The 17,384-nt window shown below is 53.7% G+C and overlaps 7 protein-coding genes across 7 annotated transcripts; 3 read left to right on the forward strand and 4 right to left on the reverse strand.

The window, feature by feature from the left end:
* Nucleotides 1-357: 357 nt before the first annotated feature.
* On the reverse strand, nucleotides 358-4,524 carry BDP81DRAFT_410748 (kinesin motor domain-containing protein). The gene is made up of 4 exons (XM_060589135.1): nucleotides 3,995-4,524; nucleotides 3,885-3,924; nucleotides 3,692-3,808; nucleotides 358-3,632 (listed from the first exon to the last, which is right to left on the reverse strand). The coding sequence occupies exons 1-4, from the start codon at nucleotides 4,032-4,034 to the stop codon at nucleotides 662-664; spliced, it is 3,168 nt and encodes a 1,055-aa protein (XP_060439194.1). The 5' UTR covers nucleotides 4,035-4,524; the 3' UTR covers nucleotides 358-661.
* Nucleotides 4,525-4,972: 448 nt separating this feature from the next.
* BDP81DRAFT_439798 (immunoglobulin I-set domain-containing protein) lies at nucleotides 4,973-8,661 on the reverse strand. Its single transcript, XM_060591437.1, has 4 exons — nucleotides 8,196-8,661; nucleotides 7,656-8,089; nucleotides 6,299-7,605; nucleotides 4,973-6,245 (listed from the first exon to the last, which is right to left on the reverse strand). Exons 1-4 carry the CDS (start codon nucleotides 8,511-8,513, stop codon nucleotides 5,068-5,070), a joined length of 3,237 nt encoding a protein of 1,078 aa, XP_060439195.1. The 5' UTR covers nucleotides 8,514-8,661; the 3' UTR covers nucleotides 4,973-5,067.
* A 1,964-nt stretch (nucleotides 8,662-10,625) lies between these two features.
* BDP81DRAFT_301843 (heterokaryon incompatibility protein-domain-containing protein) lies at nucleotides 10,626-11,471 on the reverse strand (the record flags this gene model as incomplete). The annotated part of the gene is made up of 1 exon (XM_060583130.1): nucleotides 10,626-11,471. A coding segment is annotated over one exon (846 nt), but the record flags the coding sequence as incomplete, so codon positions are not given.
* A 55-nt stretch (nucleotides 11,472-11,526) lies between these two features.
* Nucleotides 11,527-11,996, forward strand: BDP81DRAFT_136256 (uncharacterized protein). Its single transcript, XM_060581786.1, has one exon. The coding sequence runs from the start codon at nucleotides 11,633-11,635 to the stop codon at nucleotides 11,879-11,881; it is 249 nt and encodes an 82-aa protein (XP_060439197.1). The 5' UTR covers nucleotides 11,527-11,632; the 3' UTR covers nucleotides 11,882-11,996.
* Nucleotides 11,997-13,473, reverse strand: BDP81DRAFT_136255 (uncharacterized protein). Its single transcript, XM_060581785.1, has 4 exons — nucleotides 13,277-13,473; nucleotides 13,118-13,216; nucleotides 12,688-13,055; nucleotides 11,997-12,625 (listed from the first exon to the last, which is right to left on the reverse strand). The coding sequence occupies exons 1-4, from the start codon at nucleotides 13,338-13,340 to the stop codon at nucleotides 12,113-12,115; spliced, it is 1,044 nt and encodes a 347-aa protein (XP_060439198.1). The 5' UTR covers nucleotides 13,341-13,473; the 3' UTR covers nucleotides 11,997-12,112.
* An 898-nt stretch (nucleotides 13,474-14,371) lies between these two features.
* Nucleotides 14,372-15,360, forward strand: BDP81DRAFT_332330 (uncharacterized protein; the record flags this gene model as incomplete). The annotated part of the gene is made up of 2 exons (XM_060585584.1): nucleotides 14,372-14,648; nucleotides 14,702-15,360. 2 exons carry the CDS (start codon nucleotides 14,372-14,374, stop codon nucleotides 15,358-15,360), a joined length of 936 nt encoding a protein of 311 aa, XP_060439199.1.
* A 1,456-nt stretch (nucleotides 15,361-16,816) lies between these two features.
* BDP81DRAFT_399525 (uncharacterized protein) lies at nucleotides 16,817-17,313 on the forward strand (the record flags this gene model as incomplete). The annotated part of the gene is made up of 2 exons (XM_060588585.1): nucleotides 16,817-17,171; nucleotides 17,252-17,313. 2 exons carry the CDS (start codon nucleotides 16,817-16,819, stop codon nucleotides 17,311-17,313), a joined length of 417 nt encoding a protein of 138 aa, XP_060439200.1.
* Nucleotides 17,314-17,384: the final 71 nt, after the last annotated feature.

Raw genomic sequence — 17,384 nt, forward strand, 5'->3', positions numbered from 1 at the left:
GGTACAAAGTGTGCTGTTTTTAGCAGCATGACATCGCACCGACGGAAGGTCCAAAGCGACATTCATCTCAGATCTCACAGACTCCAAAGTCTCACAGTCTCAACTCTCGCAACTCACTCGAGTCTCACACGACATATTCGCATTATCGGACTGTAGTAGCATACCGACGTGCGTCAGTCTTGGCACGAATCCGGGGGTGGGCGTGACCTCGGTCCTCACTGCACGCCTGCATCCACGTTTTCCTGGCATGCCCTGGGATCTTCGGAGCGGCGTGTCTTGGCTGCTTGGTAAAATGACACTGTGAACCCGGCGATTTGTTTCTCAGCACCTGTCACCATCACACACTCGTACAGCGCGGGGGTGGGTTGCTGAGCTGAAGAATTCTTATCAGATGAACTGTGAATATATGCCCTACCCCGACCTATTGATACAACAACCATACAAGGGCCTTCGACGAGGCCTGCCAAACGGCTGGAAACAACCCAAAAGAACTTTGTGAGATTAAGATCCGAAGTGTGCCCAACGCCCGTCAACGAGAGAGAGAAAAAAAAAAACCCCCCCCTCAAGGATCTAATAGGGAAGGTGAACCAATAACTCCCCCATCGCCTCTATGCGACAACCACCAAGCCAAGTGGGTATGACTGAAACCAAAGAACGAAAATCAACGCCAACCTGCCACGCTGGGCCTAGGTGCATGTGCCTTTTCGATCTTACCGGTCGCTGCTAGGCTTCCGATTGTGATGCGACGGTTCTTGAAGTCGGCGCTAGCCATTCTGTGCTGAGGCGCTTGTGGGCTACCTCCCTCCAGCCTCAAGCTGCCTCCCAAGTGCATGCGCCTTGCTTGTCCCGCCGTGAATGCTCGGTCATTCCTGAAGTCAGGAGGTGAGCAGACCATGGGCGGTGAGAGCCTACGCTCCGCACTGGCTCGTCTTGATCGAGAGATTCCGTTTGTGCTGCTCGCCATAGGGCCGGAAAAGCTTGCCGACGCGCGGTGGTTAGAGCCGATAGAGTTCACAGACGAGATGCGCCTGGCATTCGATGCCGCCGTCCCTCCTATGGATGACACGCGTCGGTGCTCGCCGCGGACCTTCTTCATCGAGTGCAAGGCTGATCGAATCTTTCTAGGATCAATGCTAGATGACTCTGACTCTGATCCGGACGGGCCCTGCGGTGAGGGGGGGTTGTTCTCATCGGCAGAGAGATTGCCGGAGAATGTTCTCGGAGGAGGGCTGGCTCTCGCGATTCTAGAGCGGAAAGCCGGAGGCGACAAGTTTGAAGAACGATGCACGTCCAGTGCGCGCAGAGGAGCCACTCGATCTCCGTTGTCTGAGGACGGAGAAGAGCCGAGGGGCAAAGACATTGTGGGAATTGGTACAGTTGGTGATCCAGAGCCAATCGACGAGACGCGGCCCTTGGTGAGGAAGCCAGCCTGGAATCTGTTAGGCTTGGCAGGAGGAATGGATGAAGACTCGGGGAGTCCCAGAGTCGGGCTGTCGTCAGAGCCCGAGTTAGCCGAGTTGGGCGATGCGGTCCTCAGGTACGAAGGAAGAGCAGGCATTCGCAGTCCCTTTTCTGGTGACGTGTGATCTGGCGTTCCCTCGAATTTCTTGGGCGTCTTCTCAAAGTCTGCAAGTCCCGACTCGGTCTCGTCGTCCCTCCAGCGAACACCTCGCTTGGCTTCCGACTTTCTCTTTACTGGCGTGAATGAGACTCCCTTGCGGGGACTTCTTGGGGCCGCCGCCTTCCTACGGCGGGGAGACAACTTTATGGGAGACGCATGAGGCTGAGGTGCCGGCTCAGACGGAGGAACAAAGGCCGGCTGGCGAATGGGAGATGTGTTGTTGACGACTGCCTTCTTACGCTTAGGTGTGCCCTGTTTTCTGGGTGAGAACTTCTCGACGGGGATCATGGCACCATCAGGCTTGACAACATGAGATGCGGCCGAGAAGCCGGCCTCTAGTAGTCGGTTGATGATTTGCTTGGCGTGGGCGACGGCATCCTCTTCGTTCATCGCTAGCGTGTCCTCGAGGGATGCCAGGATGTCGAATTGCGCCGTCAGAAGAACTTGCATCATGGCAGCATCGCCAACCTTGTCCATCTCGAGAACCTCATGGCTGGCTTCTCTGCCAAAGTTGGCCTTCAGAAGCTCAGCCTCTCGGGTCAAAGTATCGATCTCAGCGGCATCGGACTCGCCCCCGGGCAATTGCTTGATGCTGTGGTGAAGAGCCGTGTCAATAGCACGCTCCCAGTTGGTGTTCTCCAGCTTTTGGTGGATGTGGTGACGACTGTGCTCCAGCTCTACCATGATTCCTTGCGCAGTCTTGCGAATGGCGACAAGTGTCGCGGGCATCGCATCCTCGTCACCTCTTTGGTCACAGATAGTGTCAAAAGAAGCGATCCAGGCAGAGAGCAGGCTGATGCGTCGCTCGAAAACCTTCAGCTTCTTCGTGTTGTTGATTCTGTCTCGTCTCTCGTTGGCCGAGTTTTCGTACGCGACACGGAGACGCTGCACGCCCTCACGAGCAATAGAGTCGCGCTTCTCCAGCTGTTTGCGGAATTTTGCGTAAAACGTCTTCTCCGCATCCTTCTGTTGGGCCTTGAGCTCGTTGATGAGAGCGATCTGCTCATCAATCTTGACCAAAAAGTCCTTGACGTGCCTGTTGACGTTGAAGACATTGCGAGTCACCTTGGTCTGGATATTCTTGGCTCGGTTGGCGTATCGAAGGGTGTTTTGTGTCTCGTCGAAGTGAACACTTGAAGGACTGACGCACACAATCATCACTGTCTTGCAGTTGCCGCCGAGGGAGAATTTTAGGAGTCGTGTAAGTTTGCTGTTGCGATATGGTACGTGGTTGCGCTTGCGAGGGTCGCACAAGGCATTGATGCAGCTTCCTAGGGCCAAAAGAGACTTGTTGATGTTTGCGCCTTCGAGCAGACGCTCGCCGCGATTCTTGGTGGCGCTGGCACGCTCGCTGCCAGCAAGATCAATGATGCTGAGAGTTGCCATGGTATGGGGTTCGTTGACAGAGGCATTGCGGTCCTTCTGCGAGACGTTGATTTGCAAAACGGCGTGCGATCGAGATGAGGTGGCGTTGGCTTCTGTTGGGGAGACTGTACGCCAAGCATTACCCTGCACAATCATGTCCATGACCTCTTGCACGTTCTTGGGGTGATGGCTTGTCAGACCAGCAACGGACACGGCCTGGTTCGAGTCCTCACGGAGCATCAATCCCTGCTTGCTGCCTCCGGGGATCAACAGGTCGCGAATGGTCTCGTTGTAAATCTCGAGGTAAGAGAGCGTGATCTCGGTGGTCTTCTCTTGGCTTCGCTCTGTGATCTTTTCGAAGAGTTCTTGCATCGTCATAAAGATGATTCCGGGGTGTTGTGATGTTCCGGTAATGGTGTGTGTTTTGCCGCAGCCGGTTGCGCCGTAGGCGAAGACGGTGGCATTGTAGCCGTCGAGGACGCTGTCGATGAGCTGCTTCGTTGTGCCTTCGTAGACGTCGTTCTGTGTAGCATTGTCGTCGAAGATTCTGTCGAACATGAAGGTCTGATCCTTGACCTTCTTGCCGTTGGGAACCACAGATCTTCCGAATCTGTGAACGGGGTTGTCCTCGGGAGGATCGAAGACTCTATGGAGGGTATTAGGATGAGACAAGACAGCAGTGGAAGGCAGGATACTGATACTCACAAGCATCTGTCGTCGACGACCTTGATGACTGGCCTGATACCGCCCCTTTGGAGCTTGGGTGGTGCGGCAGCAAGTGAGCCGTCGCCCAGAAAGACGGTGCCTTCTTCATTGCGAGTTCTGCACGCACTCCAGTCAGTATTATTGTTCCTGACCTCCGCTCTTCTGCTCTCCTGTGTATAGTGTCTAGACGTACAGTTGTGCTGCTTCTCGGATCGTGAATGGTCGCACTCGAACTGTTGAACCGCCCAGGTTAGTGTTTGCGCTTGACGAGGAGGTGAAGAGAGAGACAGAAGGAATACGAACCTGCGACCGTGATGGAGGCGGCGTTCGGATCGACGACCATGATTGCTAGCTATCGTGATGCTGTCTGTGTCGTGTGGGTGTCGTGGGAAGGAAAATAGTGACGCGGATTCGTCCCGTTTGCCAGCTCCGAGGTGGAACAGTCTAGCAACCTAAGTCGAGAGCTCTTCAAGTCCAAGTCCGAGTCGAGTGGTGCAGCAAACGGGGGTGTAAATCAAGAAATAAACAAAGCCGCTTTGCAGCGCGGACCAAGCATGTGCAGCAAGGAAGAGTATGGGACAGGAAAAAGAGATGAAGCACGAGCTGCTGTGGGGGAGGGGGGGGGTTAGTGAGAGTCGTGGTGGTGAAGGTGAGGTGGTAATTGAATGAGAGGAAGGAGAGTGAGAAAGTGAAGCAAGCAGCAGCTGCAGATGGATAAGAGATTAGGAGATGAGCAGTGACGGTGGATGGTCGTGAAATGTCTTGATTCAAAGGGTCCCCCCGTTTCTGTCTGTCTGTCTGTCTGAGCCGAGCTGAGCTGATGGATGGACGGTGTGCACTTTGGGCTGATGTGCGGGTGCTGTGTGCTGTGTGACTGACGTTTGTTGTTTTCCCACCCGCCAGGTGCCGCGTTGCCCCCGGCGACCGGGAGCGTTTTTAGCGAGGCAGGAGTGGAGCCGCTAATCCTAATTCTCCGTTCAGACCCACCATCATCAGTGCGCAAACGAATGAGGAAGGATGTCGCTTGCTGAGCCACATCTGATTACAGCGGGGCTGAAGTGGCTCAAGTGGAGTGAGGCTGATGACAGCCCACCAGCCACAAACAAGGAGAAAAACATCACCGTTGTGGGAGGACAAAGAAAGGCAAAGAAACACTCCAAGAACCAAAACTACGGGTACACACTGAAGCAAATCAGGAGTGAGCACTTGGCGAGAACGGGAAAAGACAGTCTTACCCACTTTATACTAGAGAAATTCTTCAGAGACTAAACCGTTCGGGGGGGGGGGGGAGGGGTGGGGGTTTTTATCGTTTCATTATATATTAATGCTAACTTCGATTCTCATTTTCCACTATTCCAATATTTCAAGCATGTGATTTAAGTCGTACTTCCTCCAACAATACCAGGCGTCTCAGTAAACGCAGTACGCTTGACAGTGCCCTGCTCATCACGTCCAAGCAAGAAACTCTCGGGAGGTCCCAAGTACGACTTTCTCACACCGCCCAGATCTACCACGACCTTTTGCACAATAATGTTCGGCAGCAGCGCCCACACACGAAGTGTATACGCGCCCTCCTGAGTCACGTTGAAAGCTGTCGTCGTATAGTTGCCAGTGAGTCCCCAGACGGCATCCCCAACGGCATATCCCCACCCTTCGGGCATGTTTTGTCCTTGCGTCTTGCCCACAGGCTGCACTGTCTTGGGCTGCGGTGCACTTCCGCCAGTCGGGTACAGCGATATACCGTACTCGAGAGGGTTGCCATCGCCGAGGTAGTTAGAAGTAGGCGAGATGTAAAGCGTGACGTTGGCTTTGCTGGTATTGGTGAAGAGGTACATCTGGTACTCCAGCGCCGGGCCCTCGCCGAGCTTGACCTTCTCCGACTCTGGCGGATACAATCCAACTCCACCCAGGGTGCGGCCGTAATTCTCAAACAAATGATATTCGAGCTTGCTGCTGCTGTTGCTTGGCCTGGTAGCGTTGCTGGGCTCAACGATGCTCTGGTAGTGCGGTCCCTCGATAGACACGTGGCCATCGGATTCGACGAAACCCTTGGTGAAGTTGGATGGCACGGCACGGTTGACAACCGGCACGATGACTCTCTGTCCTTGTCCGGCGTACTTTTCTTTGCCCCGGCACGGCGTCGTGACGTTGATGTAGACTTGGGTGGCGTTGGGAGCTGCCGGCGCATTCTCCCAGTCAATCGAGATCCACACACGGCTGTCTGTACCATTGTTGCCGCCAACCGCGCCGTTGTACTGGGAGAGTTTGACCCAAGGCTGCCAAGGACTGGCTGACCAAGGGCATGCAGTGTTGCCACGGGTGAAGACCTCAAAGTAGCGCGAGATAGCCCCGTAAGGATCCAGCGGAGGCACCGTAAGGTCGTTGGCAGAGTTGGTGTGCCACTTGTCGTCACCCTGAACACTGGCATTGGACCCCTCGACGCCGACACCGATCTGGCCTCCTAGAGATGGGAAAGCTGTCTGTACATAGCGCATATCTGGGAGGGTGTTACGCATGGGCTGTTGCCAGTACCCATCATATCCGAGATGTGTTTCTGTTGCGCGTCATGTTAGTGCCTATCAGATGGAGCCCTGGGTTTGTACTTACGATCAAGCATATGCTGCCACTTTCCGTCGAGCAATTCATCCCATCGGATGGTCAACTCAGCGTCCGCATCGAGCAATGTCCTGGACTCATCAATGATATCGTTGGCCAGGTTGCGCTTCTGTCCTGCAAACAGCTGGTTCTTTGCACCGTTGATCTGGATCTTGTGAAGGATCTCGCCAGCTGAGATGGGATGCAGGATCATCTCGAAGAAAGCCGCCTGGTGCTCCTCCGAGAGGGCATCGTACACAGCCTGAGCCTCTTCGCGCAGAGTAGCCCACTGTCCCAAAACAGCGTCTGCTTCGTTGTAGTTGATGACTGAGTAGGTGTTGGGCTCGACCAACTCATACTTTCTACGAGCAGCGTACATGCCATACCGCGTCAAGATATCCGTAATGTTGTCTGCGTGGTTGTCGCCAAACTCTCTGGTTGCCCAAGCCTCGAGCCACTTGCCGGTACCGTCAACACCCCACTTCTCAGTGTCGTAGGCGAGGTCGAAGAAGTGGCTGATGGGGATCTCGAGCGGCTTCAAATCACCGACGTTGACAATCCAGATCCTGCGTGCATTCCGAGCATACGCCAAAGACATTTGCTCCGCCGTCTTCTCCAGCTGGATTGTGTTGATCCACTTGTAGTCGCGCGGGTCACCGACATAATCGAAGTGGTAGTAGACGCCAGCACCGCCGCTGCGGTCAGTCTCGTTCACCAAAGGCAGCCTTCGGACATTGCCCCAGTTGTCATCAGCCCAAAGAAGAGTAATGTCCTCGGGAACGACGAGACCCTTCTCCTGATACGACTGGACTTCCTTGTACAGACACCACAATGATGGGACCTCCGCGGCACTGTCGATTTCAAGTCCTTCTTCAATGATGGTTCGCTGATTGGCCACAAGCTCCTCAAGCATCTTGACGATGCCCTCAACTCCCAAGTTGCCCTCAATAGCAGTGTCACCAGTACCACGCATGGCCATGGTCCACAAACTATTGCGAGAGTAGGGCTTGGCACGCTGCACTCCATACCGGAAGTAGTCGTCAATGGTCTTGTTGTTGAGGTTGTATGCCCATTGGCCTTGGTAGAATGTTCGGAACTCGTTTTGGGCGCGCATGAGAGGCTCGGTGTGAGAGCCACCGAGGACGACTTCGTATGCGTCGAGGAGGGGTTGGTTCAGCGGGTCGTCGACGTAGACCATGCTTCCCCAGAGCGTAGGCCAGAGATAGTTGGCGCGGAGACGCAGCAGGAGCTCGCTGACGAGACTGTAGAAGTGGTAGTTGTATCCGGCGGCATCGTTCCAGGTGTCGTTCCACTTGGTTCTTTCCGCATGTTAGCATTGTTCTTTTTTGGAAGAATGTGATTGACTCACGAGACCCAGCTAGATAGACCTGGCTGCTCATCGTTGATGAAGAACCCACGGTACTTGACCGCGGGAGATCCCTGAACCTTACGTTCGGGCAGGACGTAGATCTCGGTCGCTTTCTTGGACGGCACATCGGCCCAGAAGTACCATGGGCTGACCCCGATCTGCTCGCTCACGTCGTAGATACCGTAGATGGTGCCGCGGGGGTCACTACCGGCAATGACAAGAGCCCGAGAGCATCCCGGAATGGGCTCGTCGATCAGTTGGCTGACGAATGACTCCCACTGTCCGTCGACCTCACTGGTATTGAGTTTCTGAGCTTTGATGAGGCCGTCAATGACCTTTGAATGGCCAATGGTGCCGGCAATGATAACGGTGCGATCGGGGGCGGGATTTGTGTAGTTGGGGCCAGATAATGACTGCTCGTCTAGGACTCGGTACTATGACTAACGGTCAGCTTCCGGATTCCTCTTAGATGACGCGCTCTTTAGAGTCATCGTGATGGATTGGACCGTGTCCCTCTGTGGCAAAGAGAGGCAAACTCACGATGGTGTTGTTGGTGACATCCACCGGTGAGAAGGTGTAGAGAGCAGGCTTGGAGCTGTTTGCACCATTGCTGAGCGTGTAATTCGTGCCAGTGACCCGACCAAAATCTACGGCCAGGTCGCCGGCAGCTCGGATGACTCCCCAGAAATCGTCGTCTGAAACCAGAACTTGACCTGTCCCTACATCTCCTCCGGCAATTTGGAAGCTGCCCGAAGCATTCTCGAACGACACGATCGGTTGCTGTCCCAATGCCGAAACCAAGGGTGCTAGGCTCGACAGGACCACAAGGGAGATTGACTTGAGGTTGACGAACGCCATGACTGCGGGCTTGCGAGGCTCACGCCTAGATGGGATTCACTCGCAAAAGGGCAATACCACGTTCACGGAGGAGCCTACGGATACATCATCCAGAGGAAAGGGCCACCACTTCTATTAAATACACAAACAAGCGTCCAATAGCGCGTGAGTGCTTCAGTCCTCGGATCAGGAACGGTTGGAGACCCCAGACCAGGATGACGCTTCCATGGGGAAACCAAATTGGACAGGCATGACAAGGTGGGATCGACTGATGGTATTGAACGGTACGGAAGACCACAAGCTAGAAAACATGGAGAACCACCAATAATGGCACGAGAACCGCCTCCATGTACGGCCGGGGACGGATGACACCAGCCAAGATGGGATGACGGTGCCTGACCGACGGGTAAAAGGGACCACTTCCTGGGCCACCATGACAGACCGGAGCAAGGGCCGGCCCATGTTCATCGTCCTCGATGTGGGAGAGGAAACCTACGAGACCCCAGCCTCCCAAATGCTTGAGTCGAGCTTCCCCGCAGCGCGGCGCGGCCGGGTCCTCGAAGCGAGCGGCTTCCAAGACTCTTTTACCCTACGCCCGGCTCTGTTCGAGCCAGCCACACTTTGGCCAAGAGCCGGTCCCGAATTACGGCGTGAGCTTCTCCATCCTCTCTAGAGTAGTAAAGTCCGGTTTGATGGACCCTTTGCTTTGGCTTCTTCTCCAAGCACGTTTTGTTACTCGCCATCTTGTCCAGACTTACTTGCGAAATAAAACAGGCCAGGCTTTGGAGACGTTGAACCAAATACAGACAACGACAGGGAGGAACCGCCTACCCCAAAAAGCATCAAGCTAGGTATTTTGGAGATTTGTTGATCCGCGTGATCTTACGGCAAAACTCACTGCGGGGAATTCACCAGTCGTGACATTGGAAGTGGAGAGTTGTATTTAGCCGCAAAGTGAACATCATCCCGGCCGCTAATTCGAGCACCAAGAATCACCTTGTTTGCAGCGTTGCTACCCTGATTACCCGGTCACCCTAGCGTTATTGAGCAAAGTGGGAAGGAAGCCATCACCAGAAGTAGCCCGACCGCTTGGGTTCATGGTGTGAATTGGAGTCTTTCGGCACGTCTTGCCGTTCTCACACAAACCACAGTTCGCATCTATATGTACTTGGTCAAACGCGTCACCACTCACGCGATCCCGGCCACTTCATGTCGAGTCGGTAGAATGGGAGTTCCGAATTAGTCATGTTTTTGTCAACTAATGCCTAATCTGCCTGGTTCACGCCAGATCGATAATGCACCTTGAAGATAAACGCAGAAGATGAGCCTCGAGAGAAGGAAACCTCGTCGACCGTTCGTGCTTCCGCCTCAATCCAAATACGATGTGTGATGACAGTCCCGTACTGAACAATGGTTGCAGACTTGGGCATCAGATTCGACTTGTAAAGACCTGATTGATCCGTAAATCGATACATCATGTAATCACGAATCTCCGACAACCTCTCCTCGGCTCCGATGCCGGGTATCACTTGTGCGTATCTCATCAACTGCTCCGATTCGGTCCCTTTGACCGAATGCTCGTCAAAAAGTGCTGCCCAAGGTCGACAACGCGAACCATCCCACTGAAGGCCACAAATTATGCCTAGGGTAACCTTCTGTAATGGAAATCCGGATTGGATCTTGAAACAATGCGTTCCAGTAAAAGTTATCGAGGCCATGACAGTCAAAGACGAAATCTGCGACGGATGGTTGCACGCATGCCTCCACAGGGTTCGCCGTCTTGGAAACAATAATGTTCTTGAGCTGCGAGTCGTACTCGAACCCGATCTTGGCTCCCATAAAGGATGCCAGCCTCGTGCTTTCATGATCGTATAGTGTCTTGCGGATGCAGGCGTCAAACGTCTCCAGCGTGGCATTGGACCACTGTAGTCTCGAGGTGTATGCGTACACCTGATCTGGAACAGCTCTGACAAACGTCGTTCCGACCTTGAGAAGCCAGATCGCAAGCCATTTCGGAGTCACTTGCGTTCTGATACTGGTTTCGAGACAATCAAGACTCAACGCGTAGAACGAGTCGGCACCGTTCACCGTTTCCCTAGCGGGATTCGCTGGCAGCGTGAGCTTTTGGGCCTTGACTTGAAGACCGTCATTGGTAAGGGTAAAGTCGTTTCTGAATTGGAATCGATCCCGGTGTCTCATGAGGGTAGAACAGTGTGTAAAGTCTGCTGGAGACTCTGCAAAGACACCGCTAAGCCCTGAAGCAGAACCCGCCTGGTAGTCGACCTTTTTCTCCCACGCAAAAAGGCTTAGATCGTTGGTCGCATTGGCGATGTGTTCTTGAAGTCTTTGAAATGCTTTTGATCCCTCGCCGTACAGCAATGGCATGTTGATGTCGAATATACCAAGGAGGCAGTAGGCAATATCTTCGACTCTTGTGGTTTTGCGGCCGGCGGCCCAGGACATGCGACGTGCAATCGGGAGCGTTTGCAGGTCCGAGTTATCTTGCAAAATGCTTACGTCGACTCGTGTGATCTCCTGAATGATGGTTATGAGGTCGCTCTTCTCGCCTACGAGGTTCCATTTCTTATCGTAAAACTCGATTTGCTTCGAGGCTATCAACTCTGGCAGAGTCCAGCCCCGACAAAACCAGCGGCACTTGGGTAGTTTTTCTCTAAGATAATCGTAACGATACGTGCCCCTAAGCCTTTCGGGTATTGGACTTGGGTCTGCTAGGTAGACGTAACATATTTCGGCTGATTGATACCAGGAGTACATGGAGTTGATGGCCTCTGTCAACTCGGCGCTGCTGCTCTTGTCAATGCAGCATGTGTCGACCCATGCGTACTTGAATCTGGAGCGAGCTAGTTTGCAGGTCATCCTGATTTTGTTCCATCCGGTTTTTGTCTTTGCGCTGTTCAGATTCGACATGTGGTGAAAATCGACCTCTTGTTTGCCCCATGTGTGGGAGAGAATGGCGTATGATCGTGTGCCATTCTGTCAATGATCCGCAACGTGATGCAATGTGGTTTTCTGTGTGTCGATCAGCCACATGGCCAAGGCTGCGCACCAAAGTTCTGGGTACTACAAGAGAAAGGCCGCAATGCTAAGAAGTATGATGGGCGCTCTGAGAAAGACGACCCATGCGTCGTTTGTGCGATCTTGTCAGGCAAGGTAAGCAAGGCTGGCGACAAGAGTCCAGATACGAACGCGTGACTGCAGCCCCTCATCTCAAGCATGACTTAACACTAATGCGGATGCCTGTGTACAGCTTAGAGGTCATCCCGGCTTCTTCGTCCTCAGCACCGGGAACAACAATTTCGAGTCACTATCAACGACGATTGTCGAAACGCAAAACCTGTCATTCTGTTCAGCGTCACAGCCTGCGATGAGTACAGTGACGGAATTTTCAGTGCATTCCTTACAGTCTTTATGTACATCCCAAAACCAGCTACGCCATTGAAACTCCGCTCCGGAGGGATGCCGTTGTCGTCCCGAGTCTCGAAAATCGTGTCATTCGGTGAAAGCCTGTCGCAGTAACACGTGCCATGATTGGGATGCATCCGTGTCGCAACGTCCCTATTCGCCGCCATCCAAATAGTCCAATGCCAGTCATTACTTTCCTACGATGCTGGGGGCACGTAGGCGTATCTTGGTATTTGCGCCATGCGCTCCTCAGGGCTGACCTCTGTGTCTGCGTAGAACATCCTGCCGTTCTTGTCCTTCTTGGACTTCTTGTCGCCTGCGGCCTCCTCACCTGCTTCGTCGTCGGCCTTCTTGGCCGGCTTAATACCGGATTCAGCTCTACGGATGAGCTCATCAATTTCGTCTCCGTGATGCGCCGCGCCAGAGACAAGCTCATCCACAGTGGATGCTCCGGGGAAGCCAGGCGGCGGTGCGCCAGAGCCGTTCCAGAACTGGCCGCCATGTTGGGGCGGCCTTTGAGGTAGGCCAGGCATGGCTTGGGGGCCACTCGTCGGTCTTGCGGGAAGAGATGATGCAGAGAAACCGCCAAAGTTGCCTTGCGGATAGCCCTGTTGAGGATAGGCCGGAGCGCCAGGGGCAGCACCAGGCGGGTAGTTCTGGTCGGGGGAAGCACCGTAGGGCGCTTGCGGCGGGGGGTACGGTGAATTGTTCTGGGACGGTTGCTTAGTTCAGAGCTATACATGTACAATACTATCGATAGATGTTTACTTACGAATGCACCCGGACTTGCGCTTGCAGGAGCGCCATTGGCAGGGCTACCACTGGTAGCGGGAGGGTGCCCGGCGGCCACTCTTGCGCGGTGCTCAGCAAGGCGGGCCTTCAACTCTTCGGGGGTCTCGACCTTGAGCTTCTTTCTAGGCTGCTTCGACTGTCCAGGCAAGGGGTTTCCGGTGGCGATCCTGCGGTCCTCTTGGGCCTGGTAGAAGTTCTGGATAATGCGGTTCCTGTGCTGGTCCAGGATATCCTGGGGAATACCCTCCATGCCGAAGATCTCCACATCGAGGCCTTGTCGGTTCGGTAGCGCATTCTCGACCTGGGTGAGGGTTTCCTTGTGGACTTGGTTCAAATGGACGGAGAGACCTGCGCGACAAGAGACGTTAGCTTGCGATGCCATGGAGGTGACTAGCGTATGCTGAACTGACCTCCAGCGGTATTGAGTCGACGACCGCATCTGTCGCACTTGAAGTGTTTGGCTTTCTGGTGGGAGATGAGAAGCTTCAGATCCTCAAAATCACGCTCGCCTGCGAGTAAGTCAGCAATGCGCGCTCAAACACAAAACGCGAAAGGCAATGGATGCGTACAGTAGTAGCACCACGGCCGGGAGAGGACGTCCTCGACGTCGGGGTGTCCGCGCTTCTTGCCCATCGCGACGACTAGTGATTAAGCGATATTTCGAGGCGGCCCTGAGGAAAGTCGTGATTTCGAGACGATTGCCTGGTAAAGATGGTGTCAAGTGGGATGCGGCGGAGAAGATTGACGTTCGCGGAGAGGTACCGTGGCAGGCTGGAGAAGGGATTTGACGCGAGCTTGCTCAACCAACAATTCATTGCACCTGCGCCGAGTTGACAGCAATTGAGCGCTAGTCCGGATTTCGTCTAGCTTTCAAAGTCGTCTCTGATTGGCTTATCCATCATCAAGCCCCGTACAGTGAATATCGCTATCACTGATATTAACACTGTCTAATTGCACAGTACGACTCGGCCCCGGGCTTGGACCAAACGGCGGCCGAGTCTCGACGATCCTCGCATCAATCAGCTCAGTCATCTCACAACGACAAGCCATGAAATCACCACGCTCATCCACCCAAACAAATCTCTCTCATAGCATATGACTCCCTGAGCATCATTCATTGCAGACTATACGGCCCCTTGACCTGATTTGAATCGGAATATCACCACCTGGAAACTCCGTCTTCCTGCAACAAACATCGAATGGTCCATGTCCGGGATTCCTACCTAGGGACGAAATAGAGAATTCGATGCGGTTCCTTAACAATTTGACGGTGGATTTAACGAAACCTCTGCGACAAGATGTCTCGGTGCATACCAGATGAGCTCTGGGTGTATATCCTTTCACATCTACCAACCTTCAAATGTCTCAGAGATGCAGCCCTCACCTCTCCGATGTGGCTCCGATGCGCCTCATCAGCATGTCGACAGGTGCTCCTAAATGAAATTGGCCACCTCTCACTTCCTTATGCTGTAATGGCGCTAGAGTCCTCCAAAATCGACTCAAAAGACCTCAATCTGGTTGCCGCCTTTAGTGACGAATATCTCAAAAGACGGCCGTGCATTCCTCCTACCATCAGCTTATCAGACGGCTACAGACTGGCAGATTTGCACCATTGCGTTAGCCATTTGGGATCCAAGTTCCAGGGCATGGCGCTACATCATCTCATGAAAGAGCAATGTAGTCTCGCCAATGATCGTCCTGACTGGCCCGATGCACCTTCTTCAGCTGAGAAGCCAACAGACGCCGAAGCTGCTCGTTTTCAGAGAGCCATCTACCGGTTAGAGGTCTACTGCAAGCTCTTCAAGGACCCCGAAGTTGTACGGTTCAATCTGGACGTTGTGAACTTCCAGAGAGCGCACTTCTTTGATTACCTGTCACTTTGGGAGATTGAACAACTGGTTGCGACACGGGACTTTCTTGTAGCGTTCGTCATTGGTCCTCGTAAGTTGTTCAACAGCCCTCGAACTCTATGCAATGTTGACGATCCTTTCTAGCATTGCGTGCACTCGTGGAGCTTCGTAAGATTGAGGCTCTGCGGACACATCATTGTGGCCCGAGGAACGGGGCCCAGGTTGTGTACTGGACCGCCCCAATTCTACCTCCCAATTTGGAGCGCGGCGATTGCCACATCAATCAGAATCAGGCTCGGCTACTATGCTTTGGAGTCAAGTTTCTCTACAGGGTCGATACCTCGCCGTCAACCCAGTTCTACCAATTACTTCTTGATCTCCCGCAACAGCCGCGCTACGCCAGTTACAACCGAGTTGGCGAGATTTACTCATGGCTCACCGATGCCGTTGACAGATGCGTCGAAATGAGCAACTTGGAACTCCCGATTAGGAAGGCTCTGTCGTCCTATACTCCGGATGAGTACAAGGAGTATGTACGGCAGTCCCTGGTGAGCGAGGACGCCGATAAAGGCCCCGAAGAAGCCTGGAATTGGGCGTATCAATCTTTTCCGGGGTCAACCTGCAACGATCCTCGGATGACGAACTGTCGTCTCTTTGGCCTGTTCTTCTGGGACTCTGCTCGGCTCAACACCATCAACTTCTTCACTCGTGTCGACGTTTGGTGGTGGAGATGGGAAGGGGCCCGGCAGCCTGACGTCGACTGGGAAGTCGAAGCCACGGTACCCCCGGCGTCCTTTTGGTGATGGTAGTCTCGCGTGTGCTTCCTCCAGCAATTGGGACTCGCGAGCTGCAAGGAGGGTGCGCCTTAGGTCAGCGTAAGATCACATGACTGATGTGCCACATTAAGTCCAAGCAGGACTGACCTCTCGCAACAAGCAGGCCGCTCGAAATATGCACGGCGAGCATTACACTCCTAGGTCGGATAAAAGAAACACATTACTATCTGGACCACAACGTTGCAAGTGGTGATACACTCGAACAAGGGCATCGACAAAAGGCAAGAGCCAATATTACTGGAACAACGACTAAGAAAGAGACGACAGAAAGGACAAGGCAACTTGCCCTTGGATATATCAAAGGCTCCGGGCTCTGGGAAGAAACATCGACTTCGACTGCAGAGGGGAATGAAACAATGAGAGAAAGTGGACAGGCAAAGAAAGAAGACGGAAGTCGAGACATGCGTCCAGCATCACCCATCATCGTCCAGAAGGCTCAACGACATCCAGCAACCTCAAGTCAGCTCCATCTGACTTTGTGAGGCATCGCACGACTCAATGACACCAACGACGAGGAACATGGGAGATGGCATCCAACTTGGATGTAAGAAGGAAGAGGATCGGTCTAGTGCGGGCCCGGGTTTCGTGTCGGGGTCGGTGGCACGCAACAGGGGAAGTGGAATACTGTCCCCTGATTGGTCACCTGGAGGAGAGAGCAGCCCGGGGGAACACTTACCATATAAAAGCCTCGGGCTTCCCACCACCCTCCATCTCTACATCCTCTCCTCCTCCCCTCTTCTTTCTTCCATGCCATCAGAGAAACTTCTCCAACGGCCCAAATAGCCCTTTGACTTTCGGTTTCCATCCCGGACAGGTCCCTGGACCCCAGCAGAGCCCTTCTCAGACTTCTCAGACTTGCCTTGGCACACACTACCTCTCTCTGCATCGCCCCGAGGGAGGTACCACAGGCCAGCATCCTCCATCTCGCCCACTTCATCAACTCACCCACCTCCTCATCCCAAAAGTTCATTAACCATCACTAGCTCCATCAAAAGCATCTTCAATCCTGTTCACCGGGCCTCGTCAAGATAGCATCATGGCTTTCTTGCCTCTCAACTTTGATACCCACCCAGACTTCATCACTGTACCACGATCCAAGTCTCCAATTAGTCCAGGACGTCAGATATACTCAGCAATGATGCCATTGCGGGAAAGCACTTCCCCTCAAGGCCACAGACACAGACAACCTCTTGCCAGAGCACGTGATCGCCGCTCGCCAATGTACCCGACACAGACGTCGATGCAGGCATACTACCCTGCCGACTACACAGGAAGCGTCTTGTCCAATCCCATGTCTGATGAGCAGCTGTACAGCATGCCGCCATCTCCACGGCCAAGGCACCAACCTTTGTCATACCGACAAAGTCCTAGGCCCGTATCGCAGAGACGGAGGCGCAGCCCGGATCATGACAGTCTTATCGCAATGGGATCATGGACGAGCCAAAGCATCCACGATGAAGAACCATGTGCAAGATACGGTCGTGAAAAAGGCAGCAGCAGCTTCCACGACGGCGACTGTTCATCCAAGAATGCGCCATATGATGATTTCATCCTCTTCCCTGACGATGCTGAAAATGACATCAACGAGGACTTCGCATCGCCCGCTCAATCATCATCATCAGCTCCCAGGGCTCCCCGCATCTCCAGGCTTCGCACACCAGACCTTGCACCGCTGTCGACAGATGTCCAATTCTTCCCCTGCCTCGGCGATGAAGCTGAGCGAGACAGGATTAATGAGGCTTGGTACATTGCCGGTCGGGAGAGGGTTGCGTCCCAATGTCAGTGCTCTAACCAAGAACTCACGATTTCGCACCGTGATGTGTCATTTCCCGGAGCTCAATGGCTGACTTTGATGCAGTGGATGATGCCTTGGCTTACATGGCGGCCGTAGAGGGACGCAGTCGCACGCGGAGAGGGTGAGAGCAATCCAGGAGGGATGGTTGGATTGATTTCGTGATAATTTTTGGCAAAGCTAATCGTCTGTTGATGAA

The sequence above is a fragment of the Colletotrichum phormii genome (assembly GCF_030913505.1).
Source record: "Colletotrichum phormii strain CBS 102054 chromosome Unknown BDP81scaffold_30, whole genome shotgun sequence".
Classification (NCBI taxonomy): Eukaryota; Fungi; Ascomycota; class Sordariomycetes; order Glomerellales; family Glomerellaceae; genus Colletotrichum; species Colletotrichum phormii.

Excerpts from the sequence above, each read along its gene's own strand:
- BDP81DRAFT_136256 (XM_060581786.1), top strand. The coding sequence starts at position 11,633 with ATGCGTCGTTTGTGCGATCTTGTCAGGCAAGGTAAGCAAGGCTGGCGA.
- BDP81DRAFT_439798 (XM_060591437.1), bottom strand. The coding sequence starts at position 8,513 with ATGGCGTTCGTCAACCTCAAGTCAATCTCCCTTGTGGTCCTGTCGAGC. Across the intron at positions 8,090-8,195 it reads ATGTCACCAACAACACCATC|TACCGAGTCCTAGACGAGCA; the intron begins GTGAGTTTGCCT and ends CGTTAGTCATAG. Across the intron at positions 7,606-7,655 it reads GGTCTATCTAGCTGGGTCTC|AACCAAGTGGAACGACACCT; the intron begins GTGAGTCAATCA and ends ACATGCGGAAAG.
- BDP81DRAFT_410748 (XM_060589135.1), bottom strand. The coding sequence starts at position 4,034 with ATGGTCGTCGATCCGAACGCCGCCTCCATCACGGTCGCAG. Across the intron at positions 3,925-3,994 it reads CGCCTCCATCACGGTCGCAG|TTCGAGTGCGACCATTCACG; the intron begins GTTCGTATTCCT and ends GCGGTTCAACAG. Across the intron at positions 3,809-3,884 it reads ATCCGAGAAGCAGCACAACT|AACTCGCAATGAAGAAGGCA; the intron begins GTACGTCTAGAC and ends GAGTGCGTGCAG.
- BDP81DRAFT_136255 (XM_060581785.1), bottom strand. The coding sequence starts at position 13,340 with ATGGGCAAGAAGCGCGGACACCCCGACGTCGAGGACGTCCTCTCCCGG. Across the intron at positions 13,217-13,276 it reads CCGGCCGTGGTGCTACTACT|GCGAGCGTGATTTTGAGGAT; the intron begins GTACGCATCCAT and ends ACTTACTCGCAG. Across the intron at positions 13,056-13,117 it reads TCGACTCAATACCGCTGGAG|GTCTCTCCGTCCATTTGAAC; the intron begins GTCAGTTCAGCA and ends CTTGTCGCGCAG.